This window comes from Denticeps clupeoides, chromosome 6, assembly GCF_900700375.1.
Source record: "Denticeps clupeoides chromosome 6, fDenClu1.1, whole genome shotgun sequence".
Lineage (NCBI taxonomy): Eukaryota > Metazoa > Chordata > Actinopteri > Clupeiformes > Denticipitidae > Denticeps > Denticeps clupeoides.
Window position 1 is genome coordinate 8753311 of NC_041712.1, and position 13779 is coordinate 8767089.

At 48.0% G+C, this 13779-nt stretch overlaps 1 protein-coding gene across 3 annotated transcripts; it reads left to right on the forward strand.

Annotated features, from left to right (window-relative positions):
- The first annotated feature begins 2976 nt into the window (after window positions 1-2976).
- ovca2 (OVCA2 serine hydrolase domain containing) lies at window positions 2977-6769 on the forward strand. Of its 3 annotated transcripts, none has more exons than XM_028983784.1 (2): window positions 2977-3307; window positions 6153-6769. In XM_028983784.1, exons 1-2 carry the CDS (start codon window positions 3148-3150, stop codon window positions 6668-6670), a joined length of 678 nt encoding a protein of 225 aa, XP_028839617.1. In that variant the 5' UTR covers window positions 2977-3147; the 3' UTR covers window positions 6671-6769. The 3 variants fall into 3 exon arrangements, with proteins under 3 accessions (XP_028839617.1, XP_028839618.1, XP_028839619.1); XM_028983785.1 differs by having other exon boundaries at window positions 2997-3064; window positions 5987-6769; XM_028983786.1 differs by lacking the exon at window positions 2977-3307 and adding an exon at window positions 5849-5897 and having other exon boundaries at window positions 5987-6769.
- The last annotated feature ends 7010 nt before the right edge of the window (window positions 6770-13779 follow it).

Here is a 13779-nt window from a genome sequence, read left to right on the forward strand (position 1 = left end):
TGCACATGATCCAAAACATACCACCTCATCAGTGAAGCATGGTGGTGGTAGTGTCATGGCGTGGGCACGTATGGCTGCCAATGGAACTGGTTCCCTTGTATTTATTTATTGGTGACTGCTGACAAAAGCAGCAGGATGAATTCCGAGTTTGTGTTTCAGGGATTTTTTTTCTCATCAAAATTCTTCAGAACACATTGGACGACTCTCCACAGTGCAGATGGAAGCATACTGCATTGTATATTTGTATATCTGCATCCTGTGAGACTCCAACCTTTCACACAGTTAAAGACTTCATGTGAACTTGCAATGAGTTCAATGAGTTCTTGAACACAAGAAATTCTGTAGAGGCCAATTGTCAACAAGGGCCCACCAAGGCCTGGGAGTTGTGGAGGAATCAAGATAAGACTAGTAGGTGGGGAAGTAAATGGCGGGGAGGTTTGTGATGCCCCTGTAGCTGGGTGAACAATATCTGACTGTGGACAGCATGACCATGACCATTGCCAATTCAGAAGCTAATGGCTGGGTAGCCTGAAATAACGTATGGGCATTTGAAGCCAGAAAGAAGTTAATGGTGACAGCTGGACTATTAGATTCACTGAGCACACACACTTATATTTATTACAAATATATTTATTGGGTTTATATATAATGAAAACTACATATTTATGTATGCATGTGGTATTTCTGAGCACAATTATCCAATATATAAACTGTATTTGTTGACATTTATTATGAATTGATCATTGTTCTAAACCTTTTTTGCATCTAAGCACACACAAATCAATGTATGCCCTGGAGTAAGGTACACAAAGAGGCCACTTATTATCACCTAGTTGACTTACATGGATCCTGAGAGTGAGAGTGTTCAGATGTGTTGATGACGTATGACCAAAGGATGCATCCATGAAAGGGAATGTAGAATGAAGCCCCAAATCAGTTCAGGGTAATTCCTTGGACTGGCTGACTTGTGTTCTGTCTACCACAATTTCCTGTTGTGTACGTTTCTGAATGGATCTTCAGCACCCTCCACGACAACTGCAAATGCAACCAAAGAAGCCAAAGAAGTGGAGTGTTATGCATTGGCCAAGTCAGCCACCTAACTTGAATCTGACAGAGCCTGCATTTCACTTGCTGAAGACAAAACTGAAAGAAAAATGTTCCAAGATCAAGCAGGAACTGAAGGCAGTTGCAGTAAAGGCCTGGCAGAGCATCACCAGGGATGTAACACAGTGGCTGCTGATGTTTATGCATTCTATACTTCAAACTATAATTGAAAGTCAAGACCAACAACAAGTATTAAATATTGTAATTTCTACACTGTTCACCTGATTTGGATGCAAATATCCTTAAATTAAAGCTGAAAGTCTGCAGTTAAAACACAGATGTGCTCCTGTTTTGTTCAGACATGGTTCAGACTTTGGCTGCTTAAAGTTTTCCAGCTCATTTCTTCTTGTCCTGAAATGTACCAGTCTCACTTTTGATCTTGTGATTGACATCACTTGATGTTTTGATTTTTTTTTCAGCTGCTGGATCTTCATCTGTTCGGCTCTGTATGCTTCTCTGATGAACAGATGCAGCACATGTTACCTTCACCATATGTCACTCCAGAGTTTTTTGTTTCTTTTCAGATGTGAGCCATAAAAATGGCTTATTTGAACTTTTTCATTGTACTTGGCGTTTCATAATTCAGACGCACTCTCAAAGTCTGCAAAAACCTCAAACAACGTCATACTAAAATGTTGTGGCTGGCTGAGCTAATGAAATTGGTGAATATTTGTGAACCAAACACATGCTCACACAGTATTAAAAGATATATGTAAAATAGAACACGGATATAGTATATGAGCATGCATTTAAAATCTGATGAAATAACAGAAGATGGACTATCCAATAAACTGAAGAAAAACTGTGCCCAATATCCCCCCTTCAAAGCTGTTTCAAATCTGCAATTTCATTGCTGTTTTTGATGCATCCTGTCACTGACTTTTCAGTCGTTAGCAGGAGTGTTCAAAATTTGGACTGCTATTTATCAGTAGATATATTTATTCAGTCTCTGTAAATTTGTATTTACATAAACACATGATTATATAGATATTTTTATTCAGTCTCCGTAAATTTGTATTTACATAAACACATGATTATATAGATATTTTTATTCAGTCTCCGTAAACTTTAATTAACCTAAACACATGACACATGATTGAAAAGGGGAAGTGAGAGTCACAATTTCAATAAATACACATTAATACATTAACTCATTAACAAATTAATTAACAGATTTGTAAATGCATTTGGATTGGAATTGTACCAGATGCAGTAATTGTCTTGCAAAAGCAGATAATTAATCTAGAATTATTAAGATAAAAAATGAGCAGTAATCTACTAAACAAATTTACTTGCTTGTGTTGTGTGTTCCAACTCTGCACGCATCAAATGTAATAAAGGGTTGCAGCGCTCCCTGCTGGCCGCATAATGGCAGTGCATACAAAAGCATCCAGATATTTTACATTTACAGCATTTACCAGACGCCCTTATCCAGAGCGACTTACAATCAGTAGTTACAGGGACAGTCCCCCTGGAGCAATTTAGGGTTAAGTGTCTTCCTCAGGGACACAATGGTAGTAAGCGGGATTTGAACCTGGGTCTCCTGGTTCACAGGCGAGTGTCTTACCCACTAGGCTACTACCACCCTACACCCTACAAAAGTCAATAAATAAATTGAATAAATTCAAGGAAGGAAAGCCTTTCCACAGTGTTTATTATTCGTAGTTAAATTCGTAAAGTTAGATGATCGTATTAATGTTTTACCAGATCTAAATCAATGTTATTAATGCTGGAAGAGCGAAAGACGGTACTGAATTTCACATTCATTTTGTGGATTTTTTATTTTCTTTATTAATTTTTATTTGAACGGAGTTTACTGCATCTCGTTTTTTTTCATGGGTTGCCGTCGGAACCATTTGCGCTACGGCAGCGCTTCCTTCCGGGCCTGAAAACCGGACGGACATCAAGGAAGCGGCTCAACCGATTCTACGACCGCTTTTCTCTCGAGTCTGTTATGATGGTAATTAAACGAGCTAATGAAGCATAATTAAGCCGTTTAATTCGGTAATCTCGGACACTAAGCATACCGTCCCGGGCGCCGACATGTCTAAAGCTCCCCTCCGGATCCTCTGCGTCCACGGCTACCGGCAGAACGGCAGCACGTTCCGGGAGAAGACGGGCGCGCTGAGGAAGCTGCTGAAGAAGCGGGTGGAGCTGGTGTTCGTCAGCGCGCCTCACCGCCTCCCTCCTCCGCCCGGCAACAGTACGGACCCTTCTGTCCATCGTCGTCATAATCGTGAGGGCCAGGGTTTAGGCCGTCGTGGGTGCCAGGGTTTAGGTCGTCGTGGGTGCCAGGGTTTAGGCCGTCGTGGGTGCCAGGGTTTAGGCCGTCGTGGGGGCCAGGGTTTAGGTCGTCGTGGGTGCCAGGCCAGGGTTTAGGTCGTCGTGGGTGCCAGGGTTTGGGCCGTCGTGGGGGCCAGGGTTTAGGTCGTCGTGGGTGCCAGGGTTTAGGCCGTCGTGGGTGCCAGGGTTTAGGTCGTCGTGGGTGCCAGGGTTTAGGCCGTCGTGGGTGCCAGGGTTTGGGCCGTCGTGGGGGCCAGGGTTTAGGCCGTCGTGGGTGCCAGGCCAGGGTTTAGGTCGTCGTGGGTGCCAGGGTTTGGGCCGTCGTGGGGGCCAGGGTTTAGGTCGTCGTGGGTGCCAGGGTTTAGGTCGTCGTGGGTGCCAGGCCAGGGTTTAGGTCGTCGTGGGTGCCAGGCCAGGGTTTAGGCCGTCGTGGGTGCCAGGGTTTAGGCCGTCGTGGGTGCCAGGGTTTAGGCCGTCGTGGGTGCCAGGGTTTAGGCCGTCGTGGGTGCCAGGGTTTAGGCCGTCGTGGGGGCCAGGGTTTAGGTCGTCGTGGGTGCCAGGCCAGGGTTTAGGTCGTCGTGGGTGCCAGGGTTTGGGCCGTCGTGGGGGCCAGGGTTTAGGTCGTCGTGGGTGCCAGGGTTTAGGCCGTCGTGGGTGCCAGGGTTTAGGTCGTCGTGGGTGCCAGGGTTTAGGCCGTCGTGGGTGCCAGGGTTTGGGCCGTCGTGGGGGCCAGGCCAGGGTTTAGGTCGTCGTGGGTGCCAGGGTTTGGGCCGTCGTGGGGGCCAGGGTTTAGGTCGTCGTGGGTGCCAGGGTTTAGGTCGTCGTGGGTGCCAGGCCAGGGTTTAGGTCGTCGTGGGTGCCAGGCCAGGGTTTAGGCCGTCGTGGGTGCCAGGGTTTAGGCCGTCGTGGGTGCCAGGGTTTAGGCCGTCGTGGGTGCCAGGGTTTAGGCCGTCGTGGGTGCCAGGGTTTAGGCCGTCGTGGGTGCCAGGGTTTAGGCCGTCGTGGGTGCCAGGGTTTAGGCCGTCGTGGGTGCCAGGGTTTAGGCCGTCGTGGGTGCCAGGGTTTAGGCCGTCGTGGGTGCCAGGCCAGGGTTTAGGCCGTCGTGGGTGCCAGGCCAGGGTTTAGGCCGTCGTGGGTGCCAGGCCAGGGTTTAGGCCGTCGTGGGTGCCAGGCCAGGGTTTAGGCCGTCGTGGGTGCCGGGGTTTAGGCCGTCGTGGGTGCCGGGGTTTAGGCCGTCGTGGGTGCCGGGGTTTAGGCCGTCGTGGGTGCCGGGGTTTAGGCCGTCGTGGGTGCCAGGGTTTAGGCCGTCGTGGGTGCCGGGGTTTAGGCCGTCGTGGGTGCCGGGGTTTAGGCCGTCGTGGGTGCCAGGCCAGGGTTTAGGCCGTCGTGGGTGCCAGGCCAGGGTTTAGGCCGTCGTGGGTGCCAGGCCAGGGTTTAGGCCGTCGTGGGTGCCAGGCCAGGGTTTAGGCCGTCGTGGGTGCCAGGGTTTAGGCCGTCGTGGGTGCCAGGGTTTAGGCCGTCGTGGGTGCCAGGGTTTAGGCCGTCGTGGGTGCCAGGTTTTAGGCCGTCGTGGGTGCCAGGTTTTGGGCCGTCGTGGGTGCCAGGTTTTGGGCCGTCGTGGGTGCCAGGTTTTGGGCCGTCGTGGGTGCCAGGGTTTAGGCCGTCGTGGGTGCCAGGGTTTAGGCCGTCGTGGGTGCCAGGGTTTAGGCCGTCGTGGGTGCCAGGGTTTAGGCCGTCGTGGGTGCCAGGCCAGGGTTTAGGCCGTCGTGGGGGCCAGGGTTTAGGCCGTCGTGGGGGCCAGGGTTTAGGCCGTCCCGGGGGCCAGGTTTTAGGCCGTCCCGGGGGCCAGGTTTTAGGCCGTCCCGGGGGCCAGGTTTTAGGCCGTCCCGGGGGCCAGGTTTTAGGCCGTCCCGGGGGCCAGGGTTTAGGCCGTCCCGAGGGCCAGGGTTTAGGCCGTCGTGGGGGCCAGGTTTTAGGCCGTCGTGAGGGCCAGGGTTTAGGCCGTCGTGAGGGCCAGGGTTTAGGCCGTCGTGGGGGCCAGGGTTTAGGCCATCGTGGGTGGCAGGTTTTAGGTCATCCCGGGGGCCAGGTTTTAGGTCGTCGTGGGTGCCAGACCAGGGTTTAGGCCATCGTGGGCCAGTGGTGATTTGAGGCCATCGTGGGGTTTTAGGCCATCGTGGGGTTTTAGGCCATCGTAGTCCAGTGGTGATTTGAGGTGACTGTGGGAACAACTCTCTGGATCTCTCCCAGTTAGGAGACCGTCGCCATTGTCGTGAAGCTCAGTGTTGCTACTTCAGGTCTCCAGATGTTGCACTAGTTGCAGAAGGGCTATTTAGCACCGCAGTAATACATTTTCGGTTGTCTAGTCATTTCCCGTTATGTGCATGGTCGTGTAAGCATATTTAAGGGTGCGGTTCAATGTTTTTTTTTTTTTTGTTTTTTTTTTCTATTTGAATCACAGCACATAAACTCACAGACCATCTCTGGAACATAAATTCCTTACGCAAAACGTATGAAGGGTTTAAGTTACAGGTGATCGGTGTTTTCAAACGTTGTCTGGCCGGATTGGTTGTCATATTTAATAACTTGTGTGTTTTAGGCGGGTGACAAACGAGCTTCGGACCTTGTTCCTCTATTTCAACACGATATTACTTGGCATTAGAATAAGAAGATGTGAATGCAGGGAGTAAACAGAAGGACATTGGTTGATTATGGTTAAATTCTCTGATCGTTTTATATGATAATAATGTTTTGTGCTTCCGCAGCTGCTGAGGAGTCGGGGACCGGAGCTGGGCCAGGCGACGAGGACCCCCGGGGCTGGTGGTTCTCCGACACTGAGGCACGCAGCTTTGACGCTGGGCAGGAGTGTGAGGAGAGCCTGGGTTTGGAGGAAAGTGTGGACACAGTGAAGGGGGCGGTGAAAGAGTTTGGACCCTTTGATGGGATACTGGGCTTCAGTCAGGGTGCAGCGCTGGTGGCCATGTTGTGCTTCCTTCAGGAGCAGAAACTGGAGCCGGAGTTCTGCTTCCGATTTGCCATTCTGGTGGCCGGTTTCTGCAGCGCATGTTCTCAGCACCAGCGCTACTACAAGGGCCCGCCTCTCACCACGCCCTCACTGCACATCTTTGGGGCGGAGGACCGGGTGATCCCCGAACGAATGAGCAAAGACCTGCTGCCAGTTTTCCACGACCCACAGATCCTGACTCACCCTGGTGGCCACTTTGTTCCAGCTGCCTCTGCCCACAGACAGACTTACCAAGATTTCCTGCAGAGGTTTCAGTGAAGGGCAATGTGTGTGCGGAGACTCTGATACTATCTGTCCATCAGTACTTTCCTCAGGGATTAAAAAAAAAAATATGGAAATAAAATTTGTCCAAACAAACAGGATCTAGTTTTGTTATTAGTAGCAGTGGATGAATAACAGCACCGTGTACTTCAGTTAAAGGTGTCTGACATGACATTTTTTTTTTTTGCTTCTATATCAGACTTTATCCAGTCCCAATTCCCCAGGACATGCCGTTTCAGTGTCTGTAGCTTTAAATGCTAATGAGGAGGAGGGCGGCCAATATAAGTGACTGGGCATTTGCAAAAATGACGTCATCACCACCATTCACCAACAACAATATTTGTTGAATTCAGGAACTCATGCCGCCGATTTTTCAAAAATAAAAAAAAAATTCCCCTTGTGAGGACATAAGGGGACAAATCCAGGGTCCGACCATCTGAGCTGCTGCTCTCTGAACAGTGAAGCAGAATGACCAGCGCCCTCTTTACACTTAACGCCATTTCTAACCACTGCAGGACCATAGACAGGCCAGGGGAACTCGTTTTAATGTTAAATAATCTCACAAAGTGAAATTTTCATGTCATGGGACCTTTAAAGTATAAATACTCAAGCAAAATATTCTTTAAAAGTACAAGTGTTTGCCTTCAAATGTACTTGCACATCTCTAATGTCTTTCCTTTTATTCAATCTTTAGGTGAAAAGACTAATGTTATGTTCTATTAGAATTTTAGTAATTAGTATGACACTGATGTCATTTTATTCTTAATCATAAAAAACTAAAGGTGAACCTATTAAATAGCTAAATATGTAGAGTTTGTGTAATGTACATATTTCTGTGTATTGGTCATGTATCTCAGGAACTGGCTGCGCACTTCTCAGTGGCGACCTGTGTTTATATCTATTCATAATTAAACTGAATTAAACTAATTGAAATGTGTTAGACTGACTAGAATTTCTCACCAGATAGTTTAGTCAAGAGACATGACAAAAGTTAATAAAAACAAATATATTTATCCTACATTAACATAATTATCACTGATGTAATGTGTTTAATACACATAAATATGAGTCGCAAACCAACCACCCTTGTTTTTTCATGACCGGATGCCTCTCTGAATCACAGAAAAGCGGAAGCGAATTGTTGTTACTGACAATAAACCATTTTCTTATTACATAAAATATTAGCCCCAGCATTCCACAGAGATGTGCTGGTTATGGCTGTCCTGCTGCCGTGTTGTTTATGCACATGGGTAAGTGTCAGCGGCCACTGCGTTCCACTGGCCTGGCAGAGAGAGAGTGTGTGTGTGTGTGTGTGTGTTTGTGTGTGTGCGGTAAACATTGAACGAACCAGAACTCTGTGTACTTTTGCAGCTTATGAGACTATTGCGCCCTTGATTATTTCCAGATGTGCAAGGAATGCTTCTCTCTCTCTTTCTTTCTTTCTTTCTTGCTCTCTCGCCCGCACTATCTCAGATCTCCTCACTGGCCATCTTCCTTCTGTTCTGAGGCTTATGTGTGCCGCCAGATTCTTAAAGAAGTTGTGTAGATATGTCGTACGTGCCCTTCCATGTCACAGCTGAAAAACAAAGTCACTCCAGCGCCACCAGTGTTTGCACTCAGGCAGCATGTGTTTGTTCACAAGCCACCCTCACGAATGACGAATCGGGCCTTCCACCCGCCTCGTGCGGTCGTCGCTGTTTATTATCCTTCCAGAAGACGGGGTGTGCCAGAGTCAACACTCCTGCCCTCCGTCCTAACCCCGCGTCTGCGTGACGCTCGCCGTCCGCCTGCCAGATGGGCTCTACATGCGAGGTGCATCATCTCCTCAAGTCCTGTTCTATTCCCACCGAACCCCGATGCACAAGCTTCTATGCATTTTTCAGGGTTCCCTATCGAACCCTCATCTCCCTCGCCTAAAAACACACTCCTCTTGTTTTTCCCCGTTCCCTTCCTGCCTGTCCCACGCGAACACATGGTTTTCATAAAGAGAGAATGGCGAAGAAACGCAGGAATACCACGCTGCCAGGAAGTTTAAGAACCGAGCCCGTGACTCGGGGCCTCTGGAATCTGCGCTGTTGCGCAAGGGCAGTCGGCGCGCGGCAGAACGCTGGGGTCGGGTGGGAGTTGTGTAACGAGGCGTCTGGACGTTGGAGGGGGGCGGGCGTTTGGGGAAGAGCGCATCACTCCGACTGTTTTTTGACATGAGCTGGAACTGAGGCGAGAGAGAGAGAGAGAGAGAGAGAGAGATAGCAGGGGCCGTGGAGAGGTGGCCGGGACGATGCTGGGACGGGCCCTGGAGAGCTGGGGCCACTCTGGGGTGGGACAGGGGGTGGAGGAGGAGCATTTTTTTTTTTTTTACTATGAACTGTCTCTATATAAGAGTGGGATGAGGTCTGAACGCGTCCGGCTCGTACGCCAGAGCCCTGTGGATTCCTCTGGCTGGTGGTGGATTTTACTGCGGCATTTACCTTGTCCAACACCCGGCTCGGGACGGCTGTTGGGAAGCTGTTGGGAACTTCATCCTCATCTCAAAAATGGACGCTTTTAGCCTCCAGGATCAAGCGCTGTACTGATGTTTTTACATATCGCACACGTGTAATTAACAGTGACACGCTGCTGATTCTTTTTGGTTTTATCGTGAATGTTCCGTACGGTCGGAGCTGTGTGGCTGAGGGCTGAAACTGTTGCTGCTGCAGTGCGTGCGGACACGGCGTGTTTTCCACTTGCGGCTGGTCTTGGCTTCGGATCGGCGTGCGGTAACATTCTGTTCCGGCGCTGTGGTGGGAGGCACTGCCCGGCGGGATGAGCTGTTCCAGCTCTTGCCCCATCACAGGGAGGGGAGGGTGGTCCAGCTGGAAACCTGTTGGCTTTAGTGGGTTTTTTTTTGCGAATTCGAACAACGGGGCATGTGACCGTGCGGCACATCTGGTGAACAGGTTGTGTGCAGGTTGAATGGATCTCCAGCTGTTTCTCTGTTTACGCTGTGTTATTAATTCAGGTTCTAATAACCTGAATTAACCCCTACTTATAATCAGCTCTCTGTGTCTCAACGGCGTCGTGTGGGATTTCTGATGTTCATGAATGCCTCTTTAAAGAAAGAGAGGAAGCTGGAAGCTGGAATCTGGGGGCCAGAGCGCTGGTGTAGGGCTCCTGAGTGAATGCGGTTCATGTGGAGTCGCAGGTCTCTGGTTTCTTCTGCGCCTACTCTCTCTCAGGCCTGCCAGAGGGACATACTGACGTCACAGTCTGACACACATGCTCCCTGTTTACAAACCGTCAGACTTGTGCTGGAGACGGGGGGGTGGGGGGGGTCAATCTGGCCTGGGAGCAACAGGAGAGAGAGGCAGGCGAGTTCTGGGAAGGGAGGGAAGATATTTGGAGGAATGCAGGCGATGACTGAGTGTGATCGGAAGCACTGAGTTTTGGGAACGGGAATGAGGTAGAAAGTGATGGATGTGAATTAAAAATATAAAGCATTGATAACTGAGAGATCTAAAGAGTAGAACTGGACAGCTGAAGGCTCACCCTTTGTCAAACACTTTAATTCCTATATATTTCTGTGCCAAGCGTCCTGCCAGGGTTACCAATCTGGATGCTTGTTCTCTATTTGCACAGTTCACCCTTCATAAGTTAATCAACTCTAGATTCCTGTGTGTATCTGAGAGGGTTCCTTAGGTTCTATGTGTGTGTGGTGTATGGGTTTGTGGCACATCGGCCTGGTGAAATACATTTTTGCCTCAACAATGGATGCAATGTTAAGGATGCAACAAATATTTTGTTCTTATCTGGATGTTGGTTACAGCACTGAAAGTGAAATCTCTCCTGATATCTTCTCTTGCTGTGATCAGCGATTGTTAATTAATGCATGTTTATCCACTGTTTAGGGGTGTGTGTGTCTGTGTAATTGAGAATGAGCCCCATGCACTTGGCCCTGAACAGTAAGAGTTTATGTGCTGGAAGCTGTGGGTCAGCACATGACCTCTTACAGTGCAGGGAGAAGATGACTCAAGCGGAGTGTATGTATGTGTGTGGGTGGGTGGAGTTCTAATGCATTAAGCCCTACTAACCATTACTGTGTGTATGTTTAAGCATTGAGGGTGTTTTATCACCATACCCTGTTGTCAGCAGATCTTAAGAGTTCCAGACTTTAGCCAACAAACGAAAAGCACACCATTTGAACAAAAAATGTTTCTTTTATTTTATATTATATATAATATATTACACTCTGTGCAATCAATGTGTTATATAATTTGTACACATAATGTGGTTATGATGTATGGCTTCCTAATTAAAGCCCTTTGTGTACTAGATGGAACGTGTTTTTGTCTGTTGTCACACCTTCATAAACCACATATGGTAACACTGTGTTCCAGTGCTGTGGTGGGACACTGCCCAGTGGGATATGATATTCCAGCTCTTGACCCCTCACTGAGTGGCTCTGCATCCTTGTGTCTTCATGGCTTTCCACCTCTAGAGGGCAGTGTAGTCCAGGCTCAGAGATGCTGCACAGAGCAAGGAGAGGCGGGGTCGGGCTGCGATTTACTGCTTCTGCTCAGAGCCAGATTAGTCATCACACAGTGACAAGCATATTCCCCCATCAACTCGGCTCCATCTCTCACCCTCTCCTGCTCCACTGCGGCTCCTGGACCTCAGCCACTATGGGATCTGACTCATTCGCCAGCAACAGAGGGTGTTAAGAAGCTCTGCCACTGGCTTGCTAATGAGCCAGGCTCATTTCTCACCTGGAGTGAAGGCAACGATGCCTCAAGGTATGCCATTCCTGCCCCTGCCAGAGCCAAGGAACGCGCTGGGCTCCCATCAAACAAAGTACAAGGAGCACAAGACGCAATGTCAAGACATTCCCCCACAAGTCCTTCACAAATCTCTTAGGCCAGGACATCCGTTACGAAATCCATACAATGCAGATTGCAGAGGCGGCTGGGCTCACATTGCAGTAACAGTGAGTGAGGAACTTGTTTACTGTCCATTTCCCTGTAGGTGGTTCATTAGCCTGAACGGATGTGTGGCCAGGGGCTCAGGATTTTCCCTCTACTGCCCACAGGGGTGCCAACTGTTGTCTTTAATTAACAACAAGGAAAGCACTTGCTGAAACTTTTGGCCCTGTGGGAGAAGACATGGGCCTAGAAAACCCCTTGATTGCAATTTGGATGCACAGTGGATTCTGGTACTCTGAAGGTGAAAGTGTTCTACTGAGGAAAAACTTGTCAGGGGCAAAAGGGGTGGGGTGCAATGCCCTGTATGTTGCTTCTTGTTTGTTTTGACATCAGAATGGTGATAATGAATTATGAGGTCATGATGTCCTTCACCCAACAATTTTCTGTCTGGATTCCCTGGTGTGCCAAGTTTAGTCTAGGAGGACTACTTCTGCCAAAACTCTTCTTAATTATATTATGACCTGTCATTCAGCCACAAGAAGAAAATTATTCCCTTAATGTTATAATTAAAACACAATGTACATTGTGGATTAGATCAAGGGATAGCTATCCAGTTCCTGGAGACCCCCAGCAAAACATTTGCATTCTAACCATTGCCATTCATTAGAATCATGGCCTTTTGTGATTAGAACGGGAAAACCATGGAATAGACATGTCCTGGGGGCATAATTTTGATTCTCAATACTTTCTTATAGACAACAATGATAGCAAAAGCAAAGAACATTGAAGAGCAAATTTCCCAGTTTTCAGTACTGTCATGACCAAAAGGTTTGAGAATGACATGAATATTGTCAGTTGTTTCTGTGGTGTATTGAAGTACAATTACAAATTTCAAATGCTTTCCTTGAAACTTTCACCAAGTTTATGCAAAGAGTCAATATTTGCAATGTTGGCCCTTTTTTTCAAGACCTCTGCAATTCGCCCTGGCGTGCTGTCAATCAACTTCTGGGCCAAATAATGACTGATGGCATCCCATTCCTTCATAATCAGTGCTTGGAGTTTGTTAGAATTTGTGGGTTTTTGTTTGTCTTCCCGCCTCTTGAGGATTGACCACAAACTCTTAATTGGGTTAAGTTCTGGGGAGATTCCTGGCCATGGACCCAAAATTTCAATGTTTTGTTCCCCGAGCCACTTAGTTCTCACTTTGGCCTTATGGCACGGTGCTCCATCATGGAAAAGGCATCGTTCTTCACCAAACGGTTCTGGGATGGTTGGAAGACGTTGCTGTTGGAGGATGTTTTGGTATCATTCTTTATTCATGGCTGTGGTAAAATTGTGAACAAGCCCACTCCCTTAGAAGAGAAGCAGTCCCACACATGAATGGTCTTAGAATGGTTACTGTTGGGACAAGATGGGACTTTTCTTCTCCAGAAAATAATTTTTTCAGATCCCCCAAAAAATCAGAAGAAAATTACTTTACCCCAGTCCTCAGTAGTCCAATCACTGTACTTTTTGCAGAATATCAGTCTGTGCTTGATGTTTTTCTTGGAGAGAAGGAGCTTTTTAGCTGCCCTTCTTGACACCAGGCCATCATCCAAAAGTCTTCACCTCACTGTAACTGCAGATTTACTCACACCTGCCTGCTGCCATTCCTGAGCAAGCTCTGCACTGGTGCCTTCCCAATCCCGCATCTGACGGTCCTGGCCCTTGATAGACTTTCTTGGGCACCCTGAAACCTTCTTCACAACACTTGAACCTCTCTTCCTGAAGTTTTTGATGATCTGATAAATGGTTGATTTACGTGCAATTTTTCTAGCAGCAATATCCTGGCCGGTGAAGCAGCACAATGATGACTGCACGTGTTTCCTTGCAAGTGATCATGGTTATCAAGAACAATGATTTCAAGCATCACCCTCCTTTTAAAGCATCTAGTCTGCTATTCTAACTCAACCAGCATGACAGAGTGATCTCCAGCCTTGTGCTCCTCAACACTTTCACCTGTGTTAACAAGAGGATCACTGAAATTATCTCAGCAGGTCCTTATGTGGCAGGCCTGAAATGCAGTGGAATTGGGGTTTGAATTTAGGATTAAGTTCATTTTCATGGCAAAGAGGGACTTTGCAATTCATCTGTTCACTCTCCATAACATTCTGGAGTATATGCAAATTGCCATAATAAGAATGTAAGCAGCAAACTTTGTGAAAACCAGTA

Excerpts from the sequence above, each read along its gene's own strand:
- ovca2 (XM_028983784.1), top strand. The coding sequence starts at position 3,148 with ATGTCTAAAGCTCCCCTCCGGATCCTCTGCGTCCACGGCTACCGGCAG. Across the intron at positions 3,308-6,152 it reads CCCTCCTCCGCCCGGCAACA|CTGCTGAGGAGTCGGGGACC; the intron begins GTACGGACCCTT and ends GTGCTTCCGCAG.